Source organism: Cyrtonyx montezumae, unplaced genomic scaffold, assembly GCF_038088225.1.
Source record: "Cyrtonyx montezumae isolate F1298 unplaced genomic scaffold, pur_monq_1.0 scaffold_88, whole genome shotgun sequence".
Lineage (NCBI taxonomy): Eukaryota > Metazoa > Chordata > Aves > Galliformes > Odontophoridae > Cyrtonyx > Cyrtonyx montezumae.
The window spans coordinates 77,605-97,135 of NW_027072098.1; the positions used below are offsets into that span (position 1 = coordinate 77,605).

Below are 19,531 nucleotides of genomic sequence, written 5' to 3' on the forward strand. Positions count from 1 at the left end.
GAAATGTTGCGGGGTGCAGCAAAGCCTTTATGGGGTCAATAAAGCTGCGAGTAACCAGCGCTGCCCCATGCATCCCACACTGTGGGCTCAGGGGCTATGGGGTGGGCAGGGCACAAGGCGCACACGGAATGGGGCGCAGCGCAGCACAGTACCAGCAGTGACCCCCAAGTGGGGCAGAGTCCCATGAGGAGGTGGTTCCAGGCGGAATCGCTGCAGGATGTGCCCCAAAAACACAAAGAGCTCTGCCCGAGCCAATGCCTCCCCCACACACGAGCGTGCCCCACAACCAAAGGGCAGCAGCGCTCGCCATGGGGCCCCCGGCTGCAGGAACCGCTCTGTGGGGGAGAATGGGGGTCAGAGGTGGGGGGGGTATAGGAAGGAACCCACCCTGGGGTTCAGAGCCCACAACTACGGGGTCAATCCACATCTACCGGGCAGGAACTCATCAGGGCGGTCCCAGATCTCGGGGTCATGGTGTGCAGCGTAGAGGTTTGGGATAACAATGGATCCTGCAGGCACCGGCGTTCCCGCAATGCTGGAAGGAAGAGAGTGCTGCTGGGAGGGACTGGGAGAGGCAGCGGGGGCCAACTGGTGCTCACTGGGACCTGCTGAGCTATCCTAGGGCTCAATGGGGTCTCATGGCTCTACTGGGGCCTACCTACTGGTAGGTCTGTTCTGGTCTGTAGCGGTCCACCTGAGAACAAACTGATCTACACTGGTTCATACTGGTGCAAAACACTGATACGTAGTGGTGCGTGGTTCTACAGTGGATGTGGCCCACAGTGGTTGGTACTGGTCCCCACTGTTCTGTATGGCCCTGTACTGGTCTGTACTGGTTTTACTATCCGTACCTGGAGCAGCGCCGGGCACAGTGGGGCAGCGCAAGGGGCGCGGGGGGACGCAGGCGGAGCGTCTCAGTGACGGTGGCACGGAGCAGTGGCAGTCGCCCCATATCTCCCGGCTTTGGGGTCCCCGTGGGGCCCAGCACCTGGTGCAGCTCTGCACGCACCCGGTCCTGCACCTGCGGCAGGGGATGCATTGTCACTCAGTGTGGCATGGGGTCACTGCTGGGCAGCCCTCCCCTGCATGGGGACACGGCCGCAGCATGGAGGAGATATATATGTGGCACCATGAGGCGGTGCAGTGGGGTGAGAATGGCCGTGGGAGGGGACCCCATGGGGACTCGGGGGGGATGCAGATGTGTGTGTGACGCGGTGTCACCTGGGGGTGGTGCAGCAGGAAGGCCACAGCCCACAGCAGCGCCGCCGCCGTCGTTTCGGTGCCACCGATGAAGAGGTCCACAAGGGCCATGTGCAGGCGGTCCCCCCCCAGCGGCCCCATAGGGACGGCGGGGTCCCCCCCCAGCAGCATCCCCAGCACAGTGTCCATGGGGGGAGATGCACAGCCCTGTGGTGACACGTGTCACCCTTTTGGGGTTGTGTCATCCCCCCCCTTGTGCCCCCAAGGCCCTACCTGGTGCCACCGGATCTGGGTCTCCACGAAGGCGTCGCGGCGCTCCACCAGGCGCAGCAGCTCCCGCAGCCCCGGGTTGGGCAATGCCTGTGAAGCACAGGGACCCCCAGCGCCCTACAGAACCCCCCTGGACCCCTAGGGACCCTATACAGAGCCCAGACACCCTTTCCAACCTAAGACAACCATAGAGAATCCCCTCCAGCCCCATATAGTCCACATAATGCCTTCCCGGGGCCCTATAACCCTTTACACTCCCTCAGCCCCATATATAACCCCCTAGTGCAATATAGCCCATCCTCAGTATAGATGTGGACCTATCCCCCTTCCTCTCCCCAGCCCCATGCCGATCCTATATGGCCTATAGAGCCCTACGGGACTCACCCTCAGCAGGGGCAGCACATCCAGCGCCCGCACACTGGCCCGGCCCCACACCTCCACCAGTTCCACCACACAGCGCGTGAAGGAGCGCACCTCTGCCTCGGGGGGCATCTGTGGGGCATGGGGTTTGGGGTTACTGCACAGAAACACCAGGGTACCCCCAAAGACTGCAGTAGCCCAAGAAGTACATGGTCATTTGGGTCCCCAAAGGGACACCTCAACACTGGCAGATCACGTGTGGCACCCGAGTATTTGGGATCCCCCCTCCTTGGAAGCCTGGGTACCCTTGAGTGACATCTGAGCCCCCTACACCTCCTCAGGTGGCACCCAGACCCCCCCCCCCCCCCCACCTCCCTGCTGTCCCCACCAGGTCCCCAAAGGTAAGGCGGCAGATGGTGCTGCAGCTGTGGAATGCAAACGCCTCGAAGAGGTCCACTGGGGCAGCCCCATAAGAGCTCAGCTCCTGTGAGGTAGGAAATGGGGTCACTGAGGGGGTGTGGGTGCCCCACAGAGGGGGGGAGGGGGGGTGTCAGCATGAAGCAAGGGGACAGGCAGCACGGCGATGGGGGTTAATGGGGTCTACCTGGGCCCCGGGGTGGGGGCTCACCTGGCACAGCGCCCAGCCCTGCTGCTCCAGGAGGGGCTCCAGGTGCCGCACCGCCCGCGACAGAGCCCCCCGCGTCGCCCCCCGCTGCCGTCGCCACTCTGGGGACGCATCCCCCAGTGCCAGGTCCTGGCCCCCCCGCGACACCAAGGACGCTGTGGGGTGGCACCCACGTCACTTGTGGGATCTCCCAGAACCCCTCAGATGCCCATAGGGATCTTTGGGGACCCACCCGGCGTTCCTTCCAGGCACCCATGGGGACTGTTGGAGACCGCCCTCCACAAAAAGAAAAAACAAAAACAAAAAAAAGCCCACAAGGATGCAACCAGACCACTCAGAGGTTGTGGGGACCCCCCCAAGAATCCCCACCAGCTACCAAACAGGGACACTCAAAACCCAAGGGGACCCCTCAGTACCCACCCAGATCTGAACCTTTTAGACATTTACAAGGACCCCCCAGAAACCCCAAACTCCCTCAGATACCATAGCGACCTTTAGGGAATCCCCTTCCCCAAAACCAATGCAGACTCTTAAGACCCCCTCCCCCAGACACACACTAGGACACCCTGCCCCAGAAACCCCAACTCCTCCTGATACCCGCCCTGCACAAGAACCCCCAAAGAACTTCCCCCTTGAAAATTCAGAGGGACTCCCCCCTCCACCTCAGCCCAAACAATCATTAGGACCCCTATACCCCCATACCCAGGTAACTGTGGGGTCGTCCCACGAAGTCCCCCCAGCGCCGTGCCAGTGCCTCACGGATGGCGCCTGCAGAGCTCAGCACCACCACCTCTGGAGGAAGGGGGGCAAAAATGAATGGTTAGAGGGAAGGGAACACCATGGGGGGTGGGGGGGAGGGTGAGGGGTGCCAGGATGGAGGTAGTGGGGGTCCCAGTCCCCAGAGTGGCTTTACGGATCCTTTTTTTTTTTGACGGGGGGATTAATTTGAAGGGTGGGGGCAGGAGGGAATTGGGGGCAGTAACTGGGAGTCCCTCCACTCTTCCAAAAGGTAATTCTGGGGTGTGGGGGGGGCTATGAAGTTGGAGGTCCAAAGGGGGAGGGTTCAAGGTCCCACAGAGGGGGTAGGTTATGGGGAAGAGGGGGTCATGGGGGTCCCAAGGGGGAATCAGGGGGTTGGAGGGGGGAGGGGCCATGAAGGTGCCCCCCCTACTCACCACGCCCCCCCAGGCGTAGGCTCAAGGGGTCTCCGTAGGTCTGGGTGAGAACACGGAGGTGTTGTGGCCCCCCCGGGTGCAGGAGGTGCAGCCCGCCCCCCCACGGTGCCCTCCCCCACCAGGGTGACCCCCCCCAGATCAGGGCCAGGAGGAGCAGCAGCAGAAGCATCGCCACTGCCATTGTCCTGTGGGGTTCTATGGGGTGGGGGGCAGCTCTGCCCCTATAACACTTTGTGAGGGGGAGGGTCCCCAGAAAGCCCCACCCCCCCCATCCAAACCCCTCCTACCATTGGGTTAGGGGGCACTGAGTTCCTTTCCCTAAAACTCTTGTGCGCCCACCCCCCCACCCCCCCGCTTCAAGTCATTATAACACTTATGGGGGTGTCCTCATAAAAATACGGGGGTCTCCCCGTGGGAAACGGCAGAACAAAGACCCCATCCCCCCCCAGAATAAACTCAGAGGGTCCCCCCCCACTCCTGTAGGGCCAATAGGGCCATGGCCTGCCACTGGTAGTCCAGCCAGGCAGATCTCCCACACCTGAGGTGGGGCTGGGGGGGCATGGGACACTGGGGGTACACTGGGGACATTGGGGAGGGTGGCACTGCATCATGGGAGGCACAGGGGGGGGCACAAGGACACGGGGGGGACACTCAGCCAAGGATACCGTGTCCCTGGGGGGTGGAGAGGGGGGGACGGGGACGGGGGTAACAAGGACACGGGGGGAGGTGGGACACAAGGACACGGGGGATGTCCTTGGGGTGAGGAAGGCTCGTGGTGCAGAGACGCTGGAGGGGGACCGAAGCGGGGGGAGCCCATTTTGAAGAGGTGTTCATTTCTGAGGGAAGATCCCACTTTGGGTTGGGGGGAGAAGCCTCGCGTTTCGAGTACGAGATGTCACGTTTTTTAAAAGGTCCGATTGGAGGTCCTCCATTTTCGAGGGTGGTCCCCAATTCTGAGGCGGGACCCCATTTCCGGCGTGATCTATTGGGGGGACAAGTCTCACTGGGAGGAGTTCCCGTCCCGGGGGCGGTCCCCTCTCCGAGGTGGGGGGAAACAGGGGGGGATTTCCGTGGAAATCGGGAAACAACGGCGGTGAAGGAGCTGCCCCCCCCATCCCTCCGGGCCGCACTCATCTCGGGGCCGCGCTAGCGAGGTTTGTACCGGCGGGGGCCGTAGCGGCGCGGGTCGTACCGGCGGGGGTCGCGCGGGGGACGCGGTTTAGGCCGCGGCATTGGGGCGCTCTGATGGGCGCAGTCCGAATGTCGCGCCGCGATTTTACGTCACATCCGGTTACACGGAGAGGGCTCCGCTCCCTACCTTCCCCCCCCTCCCCCCCCCCGTCGCTCTGCAGCGCCGGAGCACCGACTCTATGGTGGTTCGGAGGATCGTAGGGTTTATTGAACCTGTTATGATATTCGTTGGACCCCTTGTAATCTTATATGACCCAGTGTGATCCCAGCTGACCCCTGGTGTCACCCCTGTTTGTTCCAGCAGAGTTCCAGCTCCTCCCACTCAACCCTAAGTAACTCTCAGTTTCTCCCAACACAGTTCCAGGTGATCCTAACACAGCCCAAGTCAGCACTAGTTTATTTTAATTTGATCCTAACTGATCCAACAGTGGTGCCCTTTGGCCCAAAAAATTGGTCCCAGTTGCGCCCAACGTGCTCCCAGTGGCTCCCAGCTGGTTCCCAGCGGGTTCCAGTGGCTCACAGCTGGCAGCCCAGTTGGCTCAGGCGGGTGCGGAAATCCTGCAGTTGGGTGCAGTGACTCCGTAGTCGCGTGGCCCTACAGCGTCCAGGGGACGGCACCTCTTCCACCCAGGAGTGGGGTCCCAGCAGGAACTGGGGGCTGGGAATGGGGACAGGGTCAGGGACACAGGGTTAGGAACACCGGGATATGGGACATGGGGTCACGAGGATGTTGGGATATGAGGACAGAGGGACACGTGGACATGGAGATAAGGGGACATGGGGCACAGCCTCTTCTCACCGCCCCTCAGGGTCCCGTGTCCCACCGTTGCCCCCCATCACCAGGTAGATGTTGTGGGGTTGCAGGCGCAGTGGGCAGCTCTTCCGCACCAGCAGCCGCCTCCGTTCACCAGGGGCCGCTGCTGTGTCCCGCCCTGCACCAGTACACACCAGTACTCCAATCTTCCCCAGTACCACCCAGTATATTCTCATACTGTTCCAATACGGCTGAGAGACACCTCCCCAGCACAGCCCAGTGCTACCACAGTTTGGCTAAATATATTCCAGCACCCCCTTCTCAATCCACAATCTCCCCCAGTGCTCCCAGTATACCCATCCAAATTTTACCAGCGTTCCCAGTCCTTTACATTATTTTCTGCCTCCCCCAGTGCTCCCATTCTCACCTTCCAGTCCCTCCCAGTGTCCCCAGTCTCACCTCCAAGCAGCACCTCCTTGATTTCCGTCTCAAACCCCACGAAAGCCCCAATCTCACTCTGGGACAGCACCCGAACTACCAGTGCTGGGGATCAGAGGGGGCAAGGGGTCAAAGGGGTCACGGAGGTCATAGAGATTATGGGGTCACAGGGTTTATGGTATCAGAGGAGTTATGGGGGTCAGGGGACATCATAGGGCAGCTGTGGGGTCAGAGTGACAATGCTTTTGTGGTTCAGTGTTCACTTGTGTGGTACAGAGTGCAGCTGTGTGGTTCAGGGGCAGCAGATGGGATTTAGGGAAGATGGGGTTCAGGATGCAGCCAATTTGGGGTCAGCAGGTTTGGAGTGCAGTGATTTTGGGGTCTTACCATAGTCCACTCGGGGGCTGTAGCAGGCAAAGTCATGGCGGTCATCAGCTGTCACCTCCTGTGTCCTTCTTTGGGCACGGGGACACCCCCCTGGGGATCCCCAACATCAACAGGGTGCCCCCAACATCAGCAGGGACCCAAAACCCAAGGTTCTTGGTGTGGGCTCCTTCTATGTCCTGCATGTCCCTTCTCCATGTTCCCCCATGTTCCATGAACCCCATAATTTCACCCCAAGATCCTCAAAAGTTGGGTGGAGATGTGGGGTCACTAGGCTGGTGTCCCCAAAGCTGTGGGGTGATGGGATCAGGGATACTGGGTGGCCCTTGGGATGGAGGTCCCAGTGGGGGGGGTCACTGGATGGGAGTCCCACATATGGGATGACAGTGGGGTCCCACCTTGGGCACATTCACAGATTTGGGGGGAGCACAGTGTGGCGATGGTGCTGCTCCTTAGGGGGGCGTTGTAGAAGATGGTGCAGCGCTGCCCTGGATGGGGTAGAAAAAGTCAGATTGGCCACGCCTCTTCCTATGGCCACACCCACTGAGACCCCACCCATTTAGGCCCTGCCCACCGAAGACCCTGCCCACCAGGCTCATAGTAGTCATAGATGGCCGCCATCGCTGGCTGCATGTGGCCCACGGCAATGTCCTGGGTGGCCCCAAAACTGAGACACTGCCGCTGGGGGGAGACCTGGGTACAGGGACATGAGGAGGAACACAGAGATGTATGGGAAGAATGGGCTATGGTATGGGGACGTGGGGATATGGGGGTATGGGATCATGGGGCCACTGAGGTTATATATAGGGTGACACAGGGGGACATACCTCGTCCAGGTACAGCACCAGCCGGTTCCCATCCAGCTCATAGTGACTGATCCAGTGGTCTACCACATCCCGCAGCTGTTGTGAGGACAGTGGCATGTGAGTACATCCCCATCCAGCACCCCACATTCCAACCCAACAGCTCCACCTCAGCATCCCCACACCCCAGCGTCCCCAAACCCAACTCCAGCCTTAACACTCGATGTTCCTACAGACCCAAACCTATCATCACAACACTCTCCAACCCCAATAGCCCCATATCCCAAGACTGCAACCCCAATATTCCACTACCCCACCAACTCCAAAACCCCCAAACGCCAAAACTTTGCATCCTATAACTCCCCTCAACACCCCACCCTCCCCCCCCCGGGCCCCTACCTTGTCCAGGTCACTCCTATGGGGCGAGAAGCCACTGAGCAGAGAGATCTCCACCACCACCATTCCCGTTAGTGCCACTCCTGGGCTCCGCCTACAACAGGCAACGCCCCTCGTCAGGAAGCCCCGCCCCTCGTCAGGAAGCCCCGCCCCTCCGCAGAAGCCCCGCCCCTCACCAGAAGCACACCAGGAAGGCCACCTCGTGGGCGGAGTCACGTGTGCTACGGCGCCGCCGCTTCCGGGCATCCCATAGGGACACGGGGCTGAGCGTCCCTTCTTCAGGCTCCGCCCCTCCCACAGGCACCGCCCCTTCTGTAGGCTCTTCCCCCTCTTTAGGCTCCGCCTCCTCCTCGTAGTCCTCATACTCCTCATCTGCAGGGGGTTGGGATATGCAAATCAGTGACGAGGCCACGCCCCTGGAGGACGAGGGTGCGTGGTCTGAGGCGGGGGCGTGGCCTGACCGTGGTACAGGATGGGTCCGGTGATGGCCACGTCCAGGTGCAGTGCCCGGCATGTGGCGTTGGGGGGCGACAGCAGACGGAACTGACGCAGCACCTGGGGACAGCGGGACACCGCGATGGGACGGCGTGGACACTCACACCACGAGGGGACACTGGGAGGGGAGGTGACACCGGTGTCCACGCAGCAGCTGCCCACCGTCAACGTCCCTTCGCCGTGTCCATCGACCTTCACTGTCACTGGGCTGCCCAGAGGCACCTGGGGGACATGGGGACACGGCATGAGGACCCCAAAGCTCCGTGTCCGTCACGTGCTGCCATGTCTCCCCACATCCCCTGTGTCCTCATGTCCCTCACATCCTACCATGTCCCCTTCATGTCCTACCACATCCCCAAAGTCTTCATGTCCCCAACATCCTGCCAGCTCCATTACTGTCCCCTAAATCCCCCCCATCCCGCCATGTCCTCACCTGCAGCTCCCGCTCCAGCGGCTCCAGGCCTGGATTCAGTGTCACCTGAGTGCCACCAGCCCTCCCCCGGGCACCCCCCGGCCAGGAGAGATCCACGTTCAGCCCTGATGTGCTCCCACGGCCCCACTGCAGCCACATCTGAGCCAGCGCCTCCAGGGCCACCACCGTGTCCTGAGGGAACACCGTGCAGGACAGGGACATGGCCACCAAAGAGGGACCATGGCGACCAAGTCAACCCCACCCCGAGGCACCCAGGGAGGCAGTGACCCCCACCCACCTGCGTGGAGTGGAAGCCGCCGCCATAGTTGCTCTGCTCACGGAGCCACCGCGCTGCCCTCGCGGCCCCGGCGATGTCACGGCTCTGCAGCAGTGCCAGCAGTGCGTACCCCGTTGCCTCCACTGTGGCTGCGGGGCCACCGGACGGCCAGAAGGCTGCACGGCCACCTGCCCGAGGACGGGGTCATGGGGTGGGATCACGGGGTCACACGGCTTTGGGAGGGTCATGGGGGTACTCAGAAATGAGTGCAGAGAATGAATTTGAAATATGAAGAAGAGTGACAAAGACGTCCATGTGCCACCACCCCATGGGGACAGAGGTGCCACCAACCCATGGTGGCAAAGGCATCCATGTGCCACCACCCCATGGGGACACACCGTGGGCACTCCGGGCCATACGTCGCAGACGTTCCACTGCTGGGTGCGGCCCCGGAGGAGCGGTGTCCACCAGTGCCAGTGCATAGGATGTGATGGCCGTCCCATAGGTCCCCAACCTTTCCACACGGCCCCGCAGGAATGTGGAGGCCCGGGACAGGGATTTGTCCTGTGGCAGTGGGACATGGAGTGTGGGGACATGAAGAGACACGGGGAGGTGTGGGGGATACTGGGGGACATGGACATAGGGACATGGGGGACACTGGGAGACAGGTGGACACAGAGGGATGAGGAGACACTAAGGGACATCTGGACATACGGTAACATGGGGGATAAGGGTGAATGAGAGATGGGGGAACGTGAGGGGGGACACAGTGATATGGGAACATTTGGGGGATGTGGAGATGTGGGGGACAGATGGTGAGATATAGGGCACGGGGTTATGGGGATTTGGACGTGGGACGCACCAAGAGGGGCAGCTCAGGGCTGTCTGGGGGCAGCAGCGTGCGGGCACCGTGGAGGGCCACCACCACGAAGGCTGTCAGCGACACCGTGGCCTCCGGACCGGGGTCTGCCACACCACCCTGGGGACGTGGGGACATGTGGGTGATGCAGTGCCACATGGGGACACAGCAGTGATGCGTCACCCACCTGCATCTCGCGGTGCACCACGGCCCTGTGCTCCAGGAAGGCGCCGTCTGGGCGCTGCTGTCCCAGGACCCACCGCAGGGACGCAGCGGGGCCGCTTGAAGCTACCGGCAAATAGGGCCGGGACAGGGCCAGCACACGCAGCACCAGTGCTGTCAGCCTGCGCCGGGACACCGAGACACCTTGTGCCTGTGTCCCCGTGTCCCCAGATCCCTGCAATGTCCATACATCCCCATGTCCCCATATCCCCATCCCCCAAACTCCCCGTGTCCCTGCATTTTTCCTATGTCCCCTCGCTGTCCCCATGTCCCAGCGTTGTCCCCACACCACCCCCGTGCCCCTCACCAGGTGCTGCTGTCCCGGTGCAGCCAGGCCCCATAGGAGCCATCACTTTTGCGGAAGCTCTGCACCCGCTCGAAGCCTGCAGGGACACGGACACATCAGACACCACTGGGAACATCACAGACACCTTCACCTCATTCCCTACACAGCGCTGTACCCTTAAAAGTGCTCCACATGGAGCCCTGCACACCCCATTGCAAATGCCATAGAGTGATGCAAACGCCATAGAGAAATGCAAAACCCTGCTTCATCCCTCACGAAGCGCTGCACATCCCTTGGAGCATTGCACACCCCATACAGCATTGCCCACCCCATAGCCCACCCCATAGCTCACCCTGCTGCAGGGTTTGGAGGCCACGCTGTCGGTGCCCCGGGGGCAGCTGTCCCCACCCTTCACTCTCATCCAGGAACCGCAGAGCAGCAGCAGTGGGTGCCATTGCCATCAGGGACTGTTCCCCACAGCCTCGGGGGCAGCGAAGCAGAGAGTTCCCCACCCCCAGAGCACCCTGCAGTGCCCAGCCCGGCACCCGGCCTGGGACAGGGACAGCAGGGACAGGGGGACATGGGAACAGGGATATGGGGTCACAGAAAATAGGGATATGGATATGGGGGTAGGATTTGGGATAGGCATGGGGATGTGGATGGGGATGAGCAGGGGGATATGGGAACACTGGGACACCTGTGGAGATGTGCAGAGAGGCACTCACTGGGGAAATGGGGACACAGGGTTGTACAGAGGGGACACAGGGATGTAATAAGGACTTGTGGGGACACCCATGGGACACAGTGCGGGGACACGGCCACACGTATGGGTATGGGGACAAGGACAGAGAGGTGGTAGGCCTGGACATCAATGTCCCCAGCAAATGTCCTCCCATGTCCCCACCCCCCCATCCCCACACACCGCTGACACGGACGCTCATGCTGAAGTCCCCATCAGGGACGATCTCTGCAGGGATGTCCCCTGGCAGCTCCAGGCTCTGGCCCCGCTTATCTGTAGGGACACCACATCACAGGGTCTGGCCCTGTGTCCCCATATCTCCATGTGTGTCTCCAGCATCCCCTGGATCTTGCACCCACCATCTGTGTCCAGGACGTAGGTGGTCTCCTCCAGGTGCAGCTCTCCCTCGGGCTGTGGGAACAGATGGCGTCAGTGTCCCCAAGTGCAGGGCCACAAAGGACATGGGGACAGTGTCCACAAGGGGACAACTGCAGAGGGGATCCCAGCGATCCAAGGGCCCCGTCCCGCTCTCACCTCGACGTGCAGGACACGGGTGACGCGGTCCCCCATCCCCCACGGCCCACGGGCGGTGATGGTGATGGGGATGTCCCCAGGGTGGAGGGCTACCAGGGTGAGGGGTGCTGCCACCGCCCTCCCAGGGGGCAGCACCAGCATTTGGGGAGCCCCGTCCAGCGCTGCGCACACCCCCTCCACCGCTGATAGCGCTACTGTCACCTGTGTCACTGTTACTGTCACCTGATGCCACTGCACCATGGGGTGGCTACAGGACAGTGGGGAGCTATGGGATAGGGGGGAAGGAAGGGGGTATCTGTGGGGCAGAAGCATTATCTGTGTGCCACCGAGGGTACCTATGACGCAGAAGTGGTATCAGGTGTCTAAGGGGGTATCTGTGGGGTAGAGGGGAATATATGAAGGGCAGGGGGCACCTAATGGAAGGAAAGGGGGATCTACGGGGCACGGGGGGCAGAAAGAAAGTATCTATGAGGCAGGGCGTTTCTGTTGGGGGGAAAGGGGTACATATGGGACAGCAGGGCAAGTATGGAGCACAGGGGTACCTATGGGGCAGAAGGGTTATCCCACTGGAAGTAAAGGGGTGTTTATTGGAGGGAAAGAGATATCTCTGGGGCGTCTCTGGGGTCTCTATAGGGCTTACGTTGATGCTGCGGGGCAGCCTGCTGTGGATGAGGGGCTGCAGCTGCAGCTGCTCCCGGGGACGGACGCTGGGGGGCAGCCGAAGAGCCACGCGCACGTCCTTCGTCACTGTCACCCGCTGCGGCTCCGCCACGCACAGCCCTGCCAGGACCTCGTTTCACCATGGGCAGCGCGGGGACACCGCGGGGACAGGGACACGGAGGGGACAGATCACCAATGGGGACGAGGACACCACGGTGGGGACATCAGGGGACTGTGAGGCCACTAAGGTGGGCGTCACACTCACCGTGCCCGGGGACAATGGCGACCGCCTGAATCTCCCATGTAGTGATGGAGTCGGGGAGCAGCACCGAAAGCCTGGGGATAGGGGGACAGGGAGACATAGGGATGGGGGGACATGGGAACAGGGGGACATGGGGACACACGAGGACACACCGTGTGGTGCCAGTGACACGGACACGTCTCCACAGCCAGCTCTCAGGGAAGAAGCTCCTTGTGGGGATGTCCTCATCATCATCCAACAGCTGCTGTGCTAGCTCTGTCTCCATCACTGCCACGGGGACAGCGTGAGGGACATCCTCACATACAGGGACCCCACAGGGTCCCGGGGTATGGGATGTCCCCACGTGCCACCAACCCCCTGGGTCGCCCCACCCCATCCCCTCTCTGGGGTCCCTGGTGACACTCACCCCGTGCCAACCCCCCACGCTGCCCCTTCCGCCGCAGGTTGTGTGCCACCTCGCAGCACTGCAGGAAGGCGTCGCGGCAGCCCCCGGCCGCGGTCACCCGCTGTCCCCGTTGGTGGCACGTGGCACGTATGGGCAGCAGCGTCGCTCCGTCCCGGCAGCAGCGCCACATCAGCGGGTTATCACGCCACGGCCTCGCTGTGGGGTTGGGGGGACATCATGGGGACAGAACAAGGCAGAGAGGGGCAAAGATGGGGACAGGAGGAAATGGCAGATGTGGGGACGCAATGGGAACATGGACACCGGTGGCTGAGGGTGGTAGGGGGACATGGGAACACAAAGACGTGGTGACACGGGGACATCGGGCACTCACCTTTCTCCTCCAGCAGCTGCAGCAGCTCCAGAGAGCGGCGGTGTCGGGTGGGGGTCAGGGGACAATGTGGGGCTGCAGCGGGGACAGTGTCATCACCGTGTCCTCATGTCCCCACATCCCCAAATCTCAACGTCCCCATATCAGCTCCTCCCCCTACTCCCACATTCCCACATCCCGTATCCCTGTCTGCCCCCCTGTGTCCCCATGTCCCTGTCCCCACTCACCTGCCTGCATTGTAGGGCTGCCACCCCGCAGCCCCAGCACAAGACCCGCGGCCCCAAAGATCCCGATGGCATCAGGACCACCCCCGGGGCTGCACCCCAAGTCGCTGCTGCCCAGAACCGCCTCCACCTGAGACACAGAACAGGGTCATCCCCTGTCCCCAAAGCAGCCACACAGCCCCACCTCCTTCAGGCATCTATAAAGGATCACCTGGGTTTGGGAGATCCCAAGAATTTGGGGTAGATCTCAGGGCTCTGAGGGTTGGGGCTCTGGGTTTTGGGGTGTGTAAGGATTTGGGGCATCCCTAATTTGGAGCGGGGTTGAGGGCCATTGAGGGTCTGGGGCTCTGGGTTTGGTGTATTGGGGTCATTGAGGGTTTGGGGGGATTTGGGGTCACCTTGGCGACATCCAGGCGGTGCCGTGGTTCCAGGTTCAGCACTGCGGTGTCGATGGCCCCAATGGCCACTGTGACCGGAGTCCCCGTTGTCACCGTCACCGTCAGTGGGTCCTGAGGGCGAAGGGTGGTCCCATGCAGAGGGACCCTCACCTGCACCTGCAGCCACAGATCCCAGTATATTCCAGTACATCCCAGTGATACATGTCCCAGTGTTCCCAGTGCCACCAGAGCTCCCAGTGCTCCCAGTCCCTCCCAGTGCTTCCAGTCCCTCCCAGTTCCCCCAGTACATCCCAGTTCCCCCAGTACATCCCAATACATGCCAGTGCCCCCACTCTACCCAGCCCTCCCAGTTCCCCCAGTCCTCTCCAATCCCTCTGGTCCCCCAAACCCTTCCCGGCCCCCCCAACCTCCCCAGTGCACCCACCTGCTCATCGCAGCCCCCCCGCACGGCCCCCCCCCACGTGGCAGCCACCACGTGTCCCCCACTCAGGAAGAAGGCGACGACGTGGAGATACGGGGCCATGTCCGCCGTCACCGGCACTGCCGCCTCCGTCAGCGTCCCCTGCGTGGCCACCGCGTGGGCCATCACCACCCGCCCGCGGGACGTGGCCTGCGGGGACACGGGGACGTGTGACACGTGACGCACACGCAATGTGAGACACAGAACGTGCGACACACAACGTGCAACGTGCAACACAGAAGTGCCGGTGCTCACCAGGAGGTGGAAGTGCTGCGGGGCAGGGGGCGGCCCCATGTAGTGCAGCTGCAGCCGCAGCACTTCCTCGGGACGGAGCGATCCCCGGGGACCCCCCAGCACCAGGAACCGCCCTGACACCGCTGCCACTGGGGTCACCAACAGCTGTGCCCGTGCTGGGGGGGCACCGGGCTGTCCTGCCTCCACCTGAGGGTCCCACAGACGCCACAGTGCATGGAGTGCCGGTGTCCCATATCACGCATCCCACGTCCCACATCACACATCCCATATGCCATGTCCCATACCCTGTGTCCTATCTCCCATATTCCATACTCTATATCCCACATTCAACATCCCGCTCTATGCTCTAAGCTCTATGCCTCACGTCCCATATCGTAGATCCCAAATCTCATATCCTATGTCCTATATCCCATGTCCCATATCCTACGCCCCATATTCCATACCCTATATCGCATATCCCACATCCTACATCCAACCCCCTGTGCCTCATGTCCCATATCCCATTTCCTACATCCTATGTCACACATTTCACGTCCCACATCCCATGTTCTATGTCCCATACCCCCTATCCCCACGTTCCCACGTCCCCATACTGCCCCCACCCCCCCCACCCCGTGTCCCCACGTCCATCCCCACTCACACTCAGCTCCATCCTGGTGGCTCCTTTGGGGACATTGATGGGGACGGCGATGTCCCCGCTGTTGTCCGCCCGCAGCTCAATGAGGGGCGGTGCGGGGGCTCCGCTCACCCCCACTGTGACCCTCACAGGGACCCCAGGGGCTGTGCCCCCCCCGGCCTGCAGCACCTGGCCCTGTGAGAGCACCACAGCGTGCACCAGGTGTACACCAGGGCATGCAACAGACACCAGCGCCTTGCACAAGCATGCAAGGTGGTGCAGTTGCACATGGTAGTGTGCACAGGTGGGTCTCAAGCACACATGAGTGTGCACGCATTTGCACTGCCATGCACAAGCATTCATGAGAGTACCAAACACGCACAAGGGCATGCATGAGTGTGCACACATACGCATCGCCTTGCACGAGTGTGCACGAGTAGGAATCAGCTTGCAAACACATACAAAGGCGTGCCCTAAGCACGCACAAAGCTTTGCACGAGTATGTACACATACCTGCACACCCACGCTAAGCATCACTACCTTGCACAAGCACACACAGATGCACCTAAAGTACGCACCAGGCTTTGCACAAGCTTGCACCACCTTGCACAAACATGCACCTCCCCACACAAGAAGCAAGAGCACGCCCCAAGCATGCAGACACCTGCACCCCTTTGCACGAGCGTGCACAGATTTGCACATTTGCTCACCAGGAGGGTGTAGGGCGCTCCGGGAACGAAGAACAGCGCGCTCCGCTGCAGCTGCAGCGCCCATTGGGACAGCACCAGCGGCACCGACGCCTCCCGCTCCACCAGCTCCCCCCCTGCGGGACAGCGTCGGGCCACGCCCCTCCTGGCCACGCCCACCCCGCGGCCACGCCCATACCGTTGGTTCCTCCCGTCTCCCCCCTCCTCCCCCCACACGCCTCCATGCCACATCCCCCCGAGATCACACGGGATCCCCGAATCCCGGAGGGACCCCACAATCTTCTTGGAACCTTAAACCCTATAGGGGACCCCAAAGCCCCCAAACCTCTAGGGAACCTCAAAAACCTCCTAGGGACCCCAGCAGCTCCTGGCCCCGCCCACCAACTAAGCCCCCGCCCACTTCACCAAGCTCCGCCCACCTGCCGATTCGACCACGCCCACCGCCAGGCGCAGCAGCGCCCCCTGCAGGTCGGTTAGCGCCACGCCCGCCGCTTTGGCCACGCCCACCGGGGACACCTCCAGGGAGGCGTGGCCTTCCGTCACCTGGAGGGCGGGACCACATGGGGGCGGGGCCAGTTGAAAATGGGTGGGGCTATCGGAAAAGGGGAGGGGTTGTGGGATTGGGGTGGGATCAAATCCCCCCCTTATGGGTTTTGGGGTCTCACCTGGCACTGCTGCTCCAGACCCCGAAGAAAGCGGCCCCCTCGGCCCCCAGTGTCCCGCAGCCCCACACGCAGCTGTGCATGGCCCCACACTGGTGCCCCATCTGGGAATCTGGAGGTGCCAAGGGTCAGTGGGTCCAGGGTGGCTCAAAGGTCATCGGGTCAGGAGGTGCCCAGAGGTCAATGGGGTTGGAGGAACACGAAGGTTATAGGGGGTGACCCCAAAGGACATCAGGGCCACTGATTTGGGAGAGTTGGAGGGGAATTTGGGGGATTTGGGAGAGTTGGAGGGGATTTGGGAGATTTTGGAGGAGATGGGTGGGGATTTGGGTGGGAATCTAGGGGAGATTGGGTGGGATTTGGGATTTGGGAGGGATTCAGGTGGGGGTTTGAGGGGATTTCAGCTCCAGGGGTTCCATACTGGGCATGCAGTTGGATGCGCAGTGGGGTCGGTTCGGGGTCACTCAGCACCACGAAGCCACGCTCAGGGCGGATGCGCACCTCGAAGCCGGGCAACACTGGGAACAACATATGGGGTTATGGGGGGTATGGGGGCTCAGCAGGGACCCCCCAGACCTCACTCACCATATTTGCGCACCTCAAAGGCAGCGGAGCCGTTTGTGTCGGGACTGGAAGCCAACTGCGCCCGCACGTGCCATGTCCCTGGGCTGAGGACATGGGGACATGATGGCCCTATAGTCCCCCCAAGAGTCTCTCTGGTATCCTATACACTCCCACAACCTCTTGTATCCCCTTATGGCCCTCATGGTCCCCCATACCCATCTACAAGCCCTGTAGACTCCTATAGCCCCTAAGGTGACCTATATTTTCCCCCACAGCCCCCTATAACCCCACCTAGACACCATGTAGTCCCCCATATGCCCAATGGCCCCTATGGTATCCTATAGCTCCCAACAGCCCCCTATAGCTTCTATGGCCTCTAGAATGCCCCAACAACCCTATATCTGCCACAACCTTCTAGCTCAACTGCAGCCCCCATAACCCCAAATCCCCATAGTCCCCCTTCCCACCCCATAGTCCCCTATAGCCCCACTCACTGGGCAATGTCAGGCAGCACCAGTTGGTCGCTCAGCACTGTGTCCAGGGGCACGCGCTGCACCTCCCGCACTCGTGCACCCAATGGGTTCTGGGGGGACATGGGGATACAGGGTGGGACCCCAGCCTTGTAGGGTCACCCAAACCCCATAGGACCACTCCATAGTTCCATACCAATAGAGCCTTCCAAACCCCATAGGGTCATTCTGTAGTTCCATCTCCATGGGGCCATCTAGATCCCATAGGATTGTCCCACAGCCCCAACCTTTTAGGGTCATCCGAATCCCATAGGGTCACTCATAGCCCCAGCCCTATAGGATCCATACCAGGATGGTGACCAGGACAGGTTCAGGGTTCGGCTGTAGCTCGGGGTCCATGGAGAAGACCCGGAAACGCACTGGGAACACAGGGACATATGGGGACAAGTGGGGATTATGGATTTAGGGAATTTGGAGTGGATTTGTGGGACTTGGAGAGGCTTTGAGGAAAATTTTGGGGTTGATTTAGGGCAATTGGAGCATTTGGGCCACTGGGGGTGGATTTGGGGCATTAAAGGGAGAATCGGGTGGATCAGGGACAGCTTTGGGGTATGGGGGCCCTCCAGGAGGATTTGGGGCACTCACCGGTCTGTCGGGGGGCATAGAGAGGTTTGTCCGTCTGCACAATGAGGTGACCCCGCGGCCCCCCCAGGGCCACGCGCAGACTCTGGGTCCTGGGGGTGAGCAGATGGGGGCTGTGGGCCTCCAGGAGCAGTGCCCGACCCCACAGTGCCCCACAGCGCTCAGCCTGCACCGGGGTGACCTATGGAGGGACATGGGGACATGGCAGGTGACACTTGGGGACATAGAGGGAACTCTGGGGACACGGCAGGAGAGGACCCAAGGGACATGGGAGCGTCCCCAACCCCATCCCCCAGAGGAACACCCCAGATCCCATGTGCTCAAGTGAGACATCCCCCCGTGTCCCCATACCTCAATGTGCAAGAGCTGGTTGAAGTTGTTGTGAGATGTAAGGGCAAATGGGACCGGGAGGGTGCAGGGCCCAGCCCCACGGTCACCCTCAGCCCACGCCGTCACTGTCCCCGTCACCGGCCTCACAGCTGCCACCAACAGCCCCATGGGGGTCCCCAGGGCCACGCGTCGAGGGGCCACCAGCACCAGCCTGCTGGAACACTGCTTGAGCCACCAGCCCCATAGCTGTTCCATAAGCCCTCACAGACCCCATAAGGACACAGACACCTCTTAGGTCCACAGTCCCTCCCAGATCCCATAGGAAATTCCCCTACCCCTGGCCCCATAACCCCCCCACCCCCCAGTCACACAGAAATCTCCCTCAGTCCCACCGGGCTCCATCACATTGCAACCCTAAAGCTGCCCCAGCCCCACCAGCGCCCCATAGTCCCTCACAGATGCTGTGGGACATTCACAGCCCCATAGCTACCCCACAGTCAACCCCAGTCCCATAATCCACCCCCAGCCCCATAGGTGCCCCATAGCCCCATACTCAGGGTCCTGGGAAGTGACCCCCATTAAAGGAGTGAGGAAGAGAAGGAAGATAAGGCTGAAGGCCCAGCGAGGCCCCATGGCTCCGGCGGTGTGGGGCAGTCAGGGGCAGCGGCACAGGGACACCAGGGTCGGGGTCAATCATTAACTGGGGGGCTGACACCGGGGTCCACCTGCAGACCCCGAGGACATCGACCTCGGACGGGCTCACGTGGATGTGGGGAAGCGGTGTGGGGCGGCACAGTGGAGAAAAGGCACTGCTCCCAAAGGGAGCATCACGTGGATGGCGGTGCCGGGGGGGTTCCGTTGCAGCCCCCTGCTGTCCTTCCCTTCCCACCACCCCCTGCCTCTCTCTGACAGAGACCCTCAACCACCTCCCGCGGGTCATTGACACGACCCCGATGGGGACACGGACCAGGTGGGGACACGGCCTGGGCGGTTCCCACGCCGCGCCCGTCCTCCCCCCCCATCCCCCCCCAGCTCCGCGCTTTCGCTTTCACTTCTCAACCTGCGAGAGCTCATTCTGCCTCGCGCCC

General features: G+C 61.7%; 2 protein-coding genes across 7 annotated transcripts; both read right to left on the minus strand.

The window, feature by feature from the left end:
- Window positions 1-10: 10 nt before the first annotated feature.
- LOC136059846 (steroid 21-hydroxylase) lies at window positions 11-4,863 on the minus strand. The gene is made up of 10 exons (XM_065753998.1): window positions 4,793-4,863; window positions 3,158-3,267; window positions 2,459-2,610; window positions 2,219-2,314; window positions 1,855-1,962; window positions 1,474-1,560; window positions 1,222-1,407; window positions 852-1,021; window positions 432-535; window positions 11-335 (listed from the first exon to the last, which is right to left on the minus strand). The coding sequence occupies exons 1-10, from the start codon at window positions 4,861-4,863 to the stop codon at window positions 88-90; spliced, it is 1,332 nt and encodes a 443-aa protein (XP_065610070.1). The 3' UTR covers window positions 11-87.
- Window positions 4,864-5,201: 338 nt separating this feature from the next.
- Window positions 5,202-19,130, minus strand: C4B (complement C4B (Chido/Rodgers blood group)). 6 transcript variants are annotated; one of them, XM_065754004.1, is made up of 41 exons: window positions 18,997-19,101; window positions 18,465-18,654; window positions 18,117-18,294; window positions 17,820-17,890; window positions 17,496-17,584; window positions 17,023-17,105; window positions 16,859-16,955; window positions 16,441-16,549; window positions 16,195-16,318; window positions 15,779-15,891; window positions 15,093-15,263; window positions 14,453-14,638; window positions 14,162-14,347; window positions 13,738-13,893; window positions 13,343-13,469; window positions 13,119-13,190; window positions 12,749-12,943; window positions 12,495-12,609; window positions 12,346-12,416; window positions 12,061-12,200; window positions 11,421-11,621; window positions 11,246-11,297; window positions 11,070-11,159; window positions 10,500-10,697; window positions 10,169-10,244; window positions 9,827-9,983; window positions 9,643-9,759; window positions 9,179-9,344; window positions 8,802-8,968; window positions 8,525-8,695; window positions 8,254-8,313; window positions 8,058-8,151; window positions 7,773-7,968; window positions 7,600-7,690; window positions 7,225-7,299; window positions 6,988-7,090; window positions 6,796-6,885; window positions 6,401-6,490; window positions 6,035-6,118; window positions 5,621-5,753; window positions 5,202-5,479 (listed from the first exon to the last, which is right to left on the minus strand). In XM_065754004.1, the coding sequence occupies exons 1-41, from the start codon at window positions 19,074-19,076 to the stop codon at window positions 5,338-5,340; spliced, it is 5,106 nt and encodes a 1,701-aa protein (XP_065610076.1). In that variant the 5' UTR covers window positions 19,077-19,101; the 3' UTR covers window positions 5,202-5,337. The 6 variants fall into 6 exon arrangements, 5 of the variants coding, with proteins under 5 accessions (XP_065610076.1, XP_065610075.1, XP_065610074.1 ...); XM_065754003.1 differs by having other exon boundaries at window positions 11,421-11,642; XM_065754002.1 differs by having other exon boundaries at window positions 8,058-8,313.
- Between the last annotated feature and the right edge of the window lie 401 nt (window positions 19,131-19,531).

Excerpts from the sequence above, each read along its gene's own strand:
- LOC136059846 (XM_065753998.1), bottom strand. The coding sequence starts at position 4,863 with ATGCCGCGGCCTAAACCGCGTCCCCCGCGCGACCCCCGCCGGTACGAC. Across the intron at positions 1,022-1,221 it reads TCCTGCTGCACCACCCCCAG|GTGCAGGACCGGGTGCGTGC; the intron begins GTGACACCGCGT and ends CCCCTGCCGCAG. Across the intron at positions 336-431 it reads CCCTGATGAGTTCCTGCCCG|AGCGGTTCCTGCAGCCGGGG; the intron begins GTAGATGTGGAT and ends TCTCCCCCACAG.
- C4B (XM_065754001.1), bottom strand. The coding sequence starts at position 19,076 with ATGGGGCCTCGCTGGGCCTTCAGCCTTATCTTCCTTCTCTTCCTCACT. Across the intron at positions 8,969-9,178 it reads TATGGCCCGGAGTGCCCACG|GTGGCCGTGCAGCCTTCTGG; the intron begins GTGTGTCCCCAT and ends GTCCTCGGGCAG. Across the intron at positions 6,119-6,400 it reads CAGCCCCCGAGTGGACTATG|CACTGGTAGTTCGGGTGCTG; the intron begins GTAAGACCCCAA and ends TCTGATCCCCAG.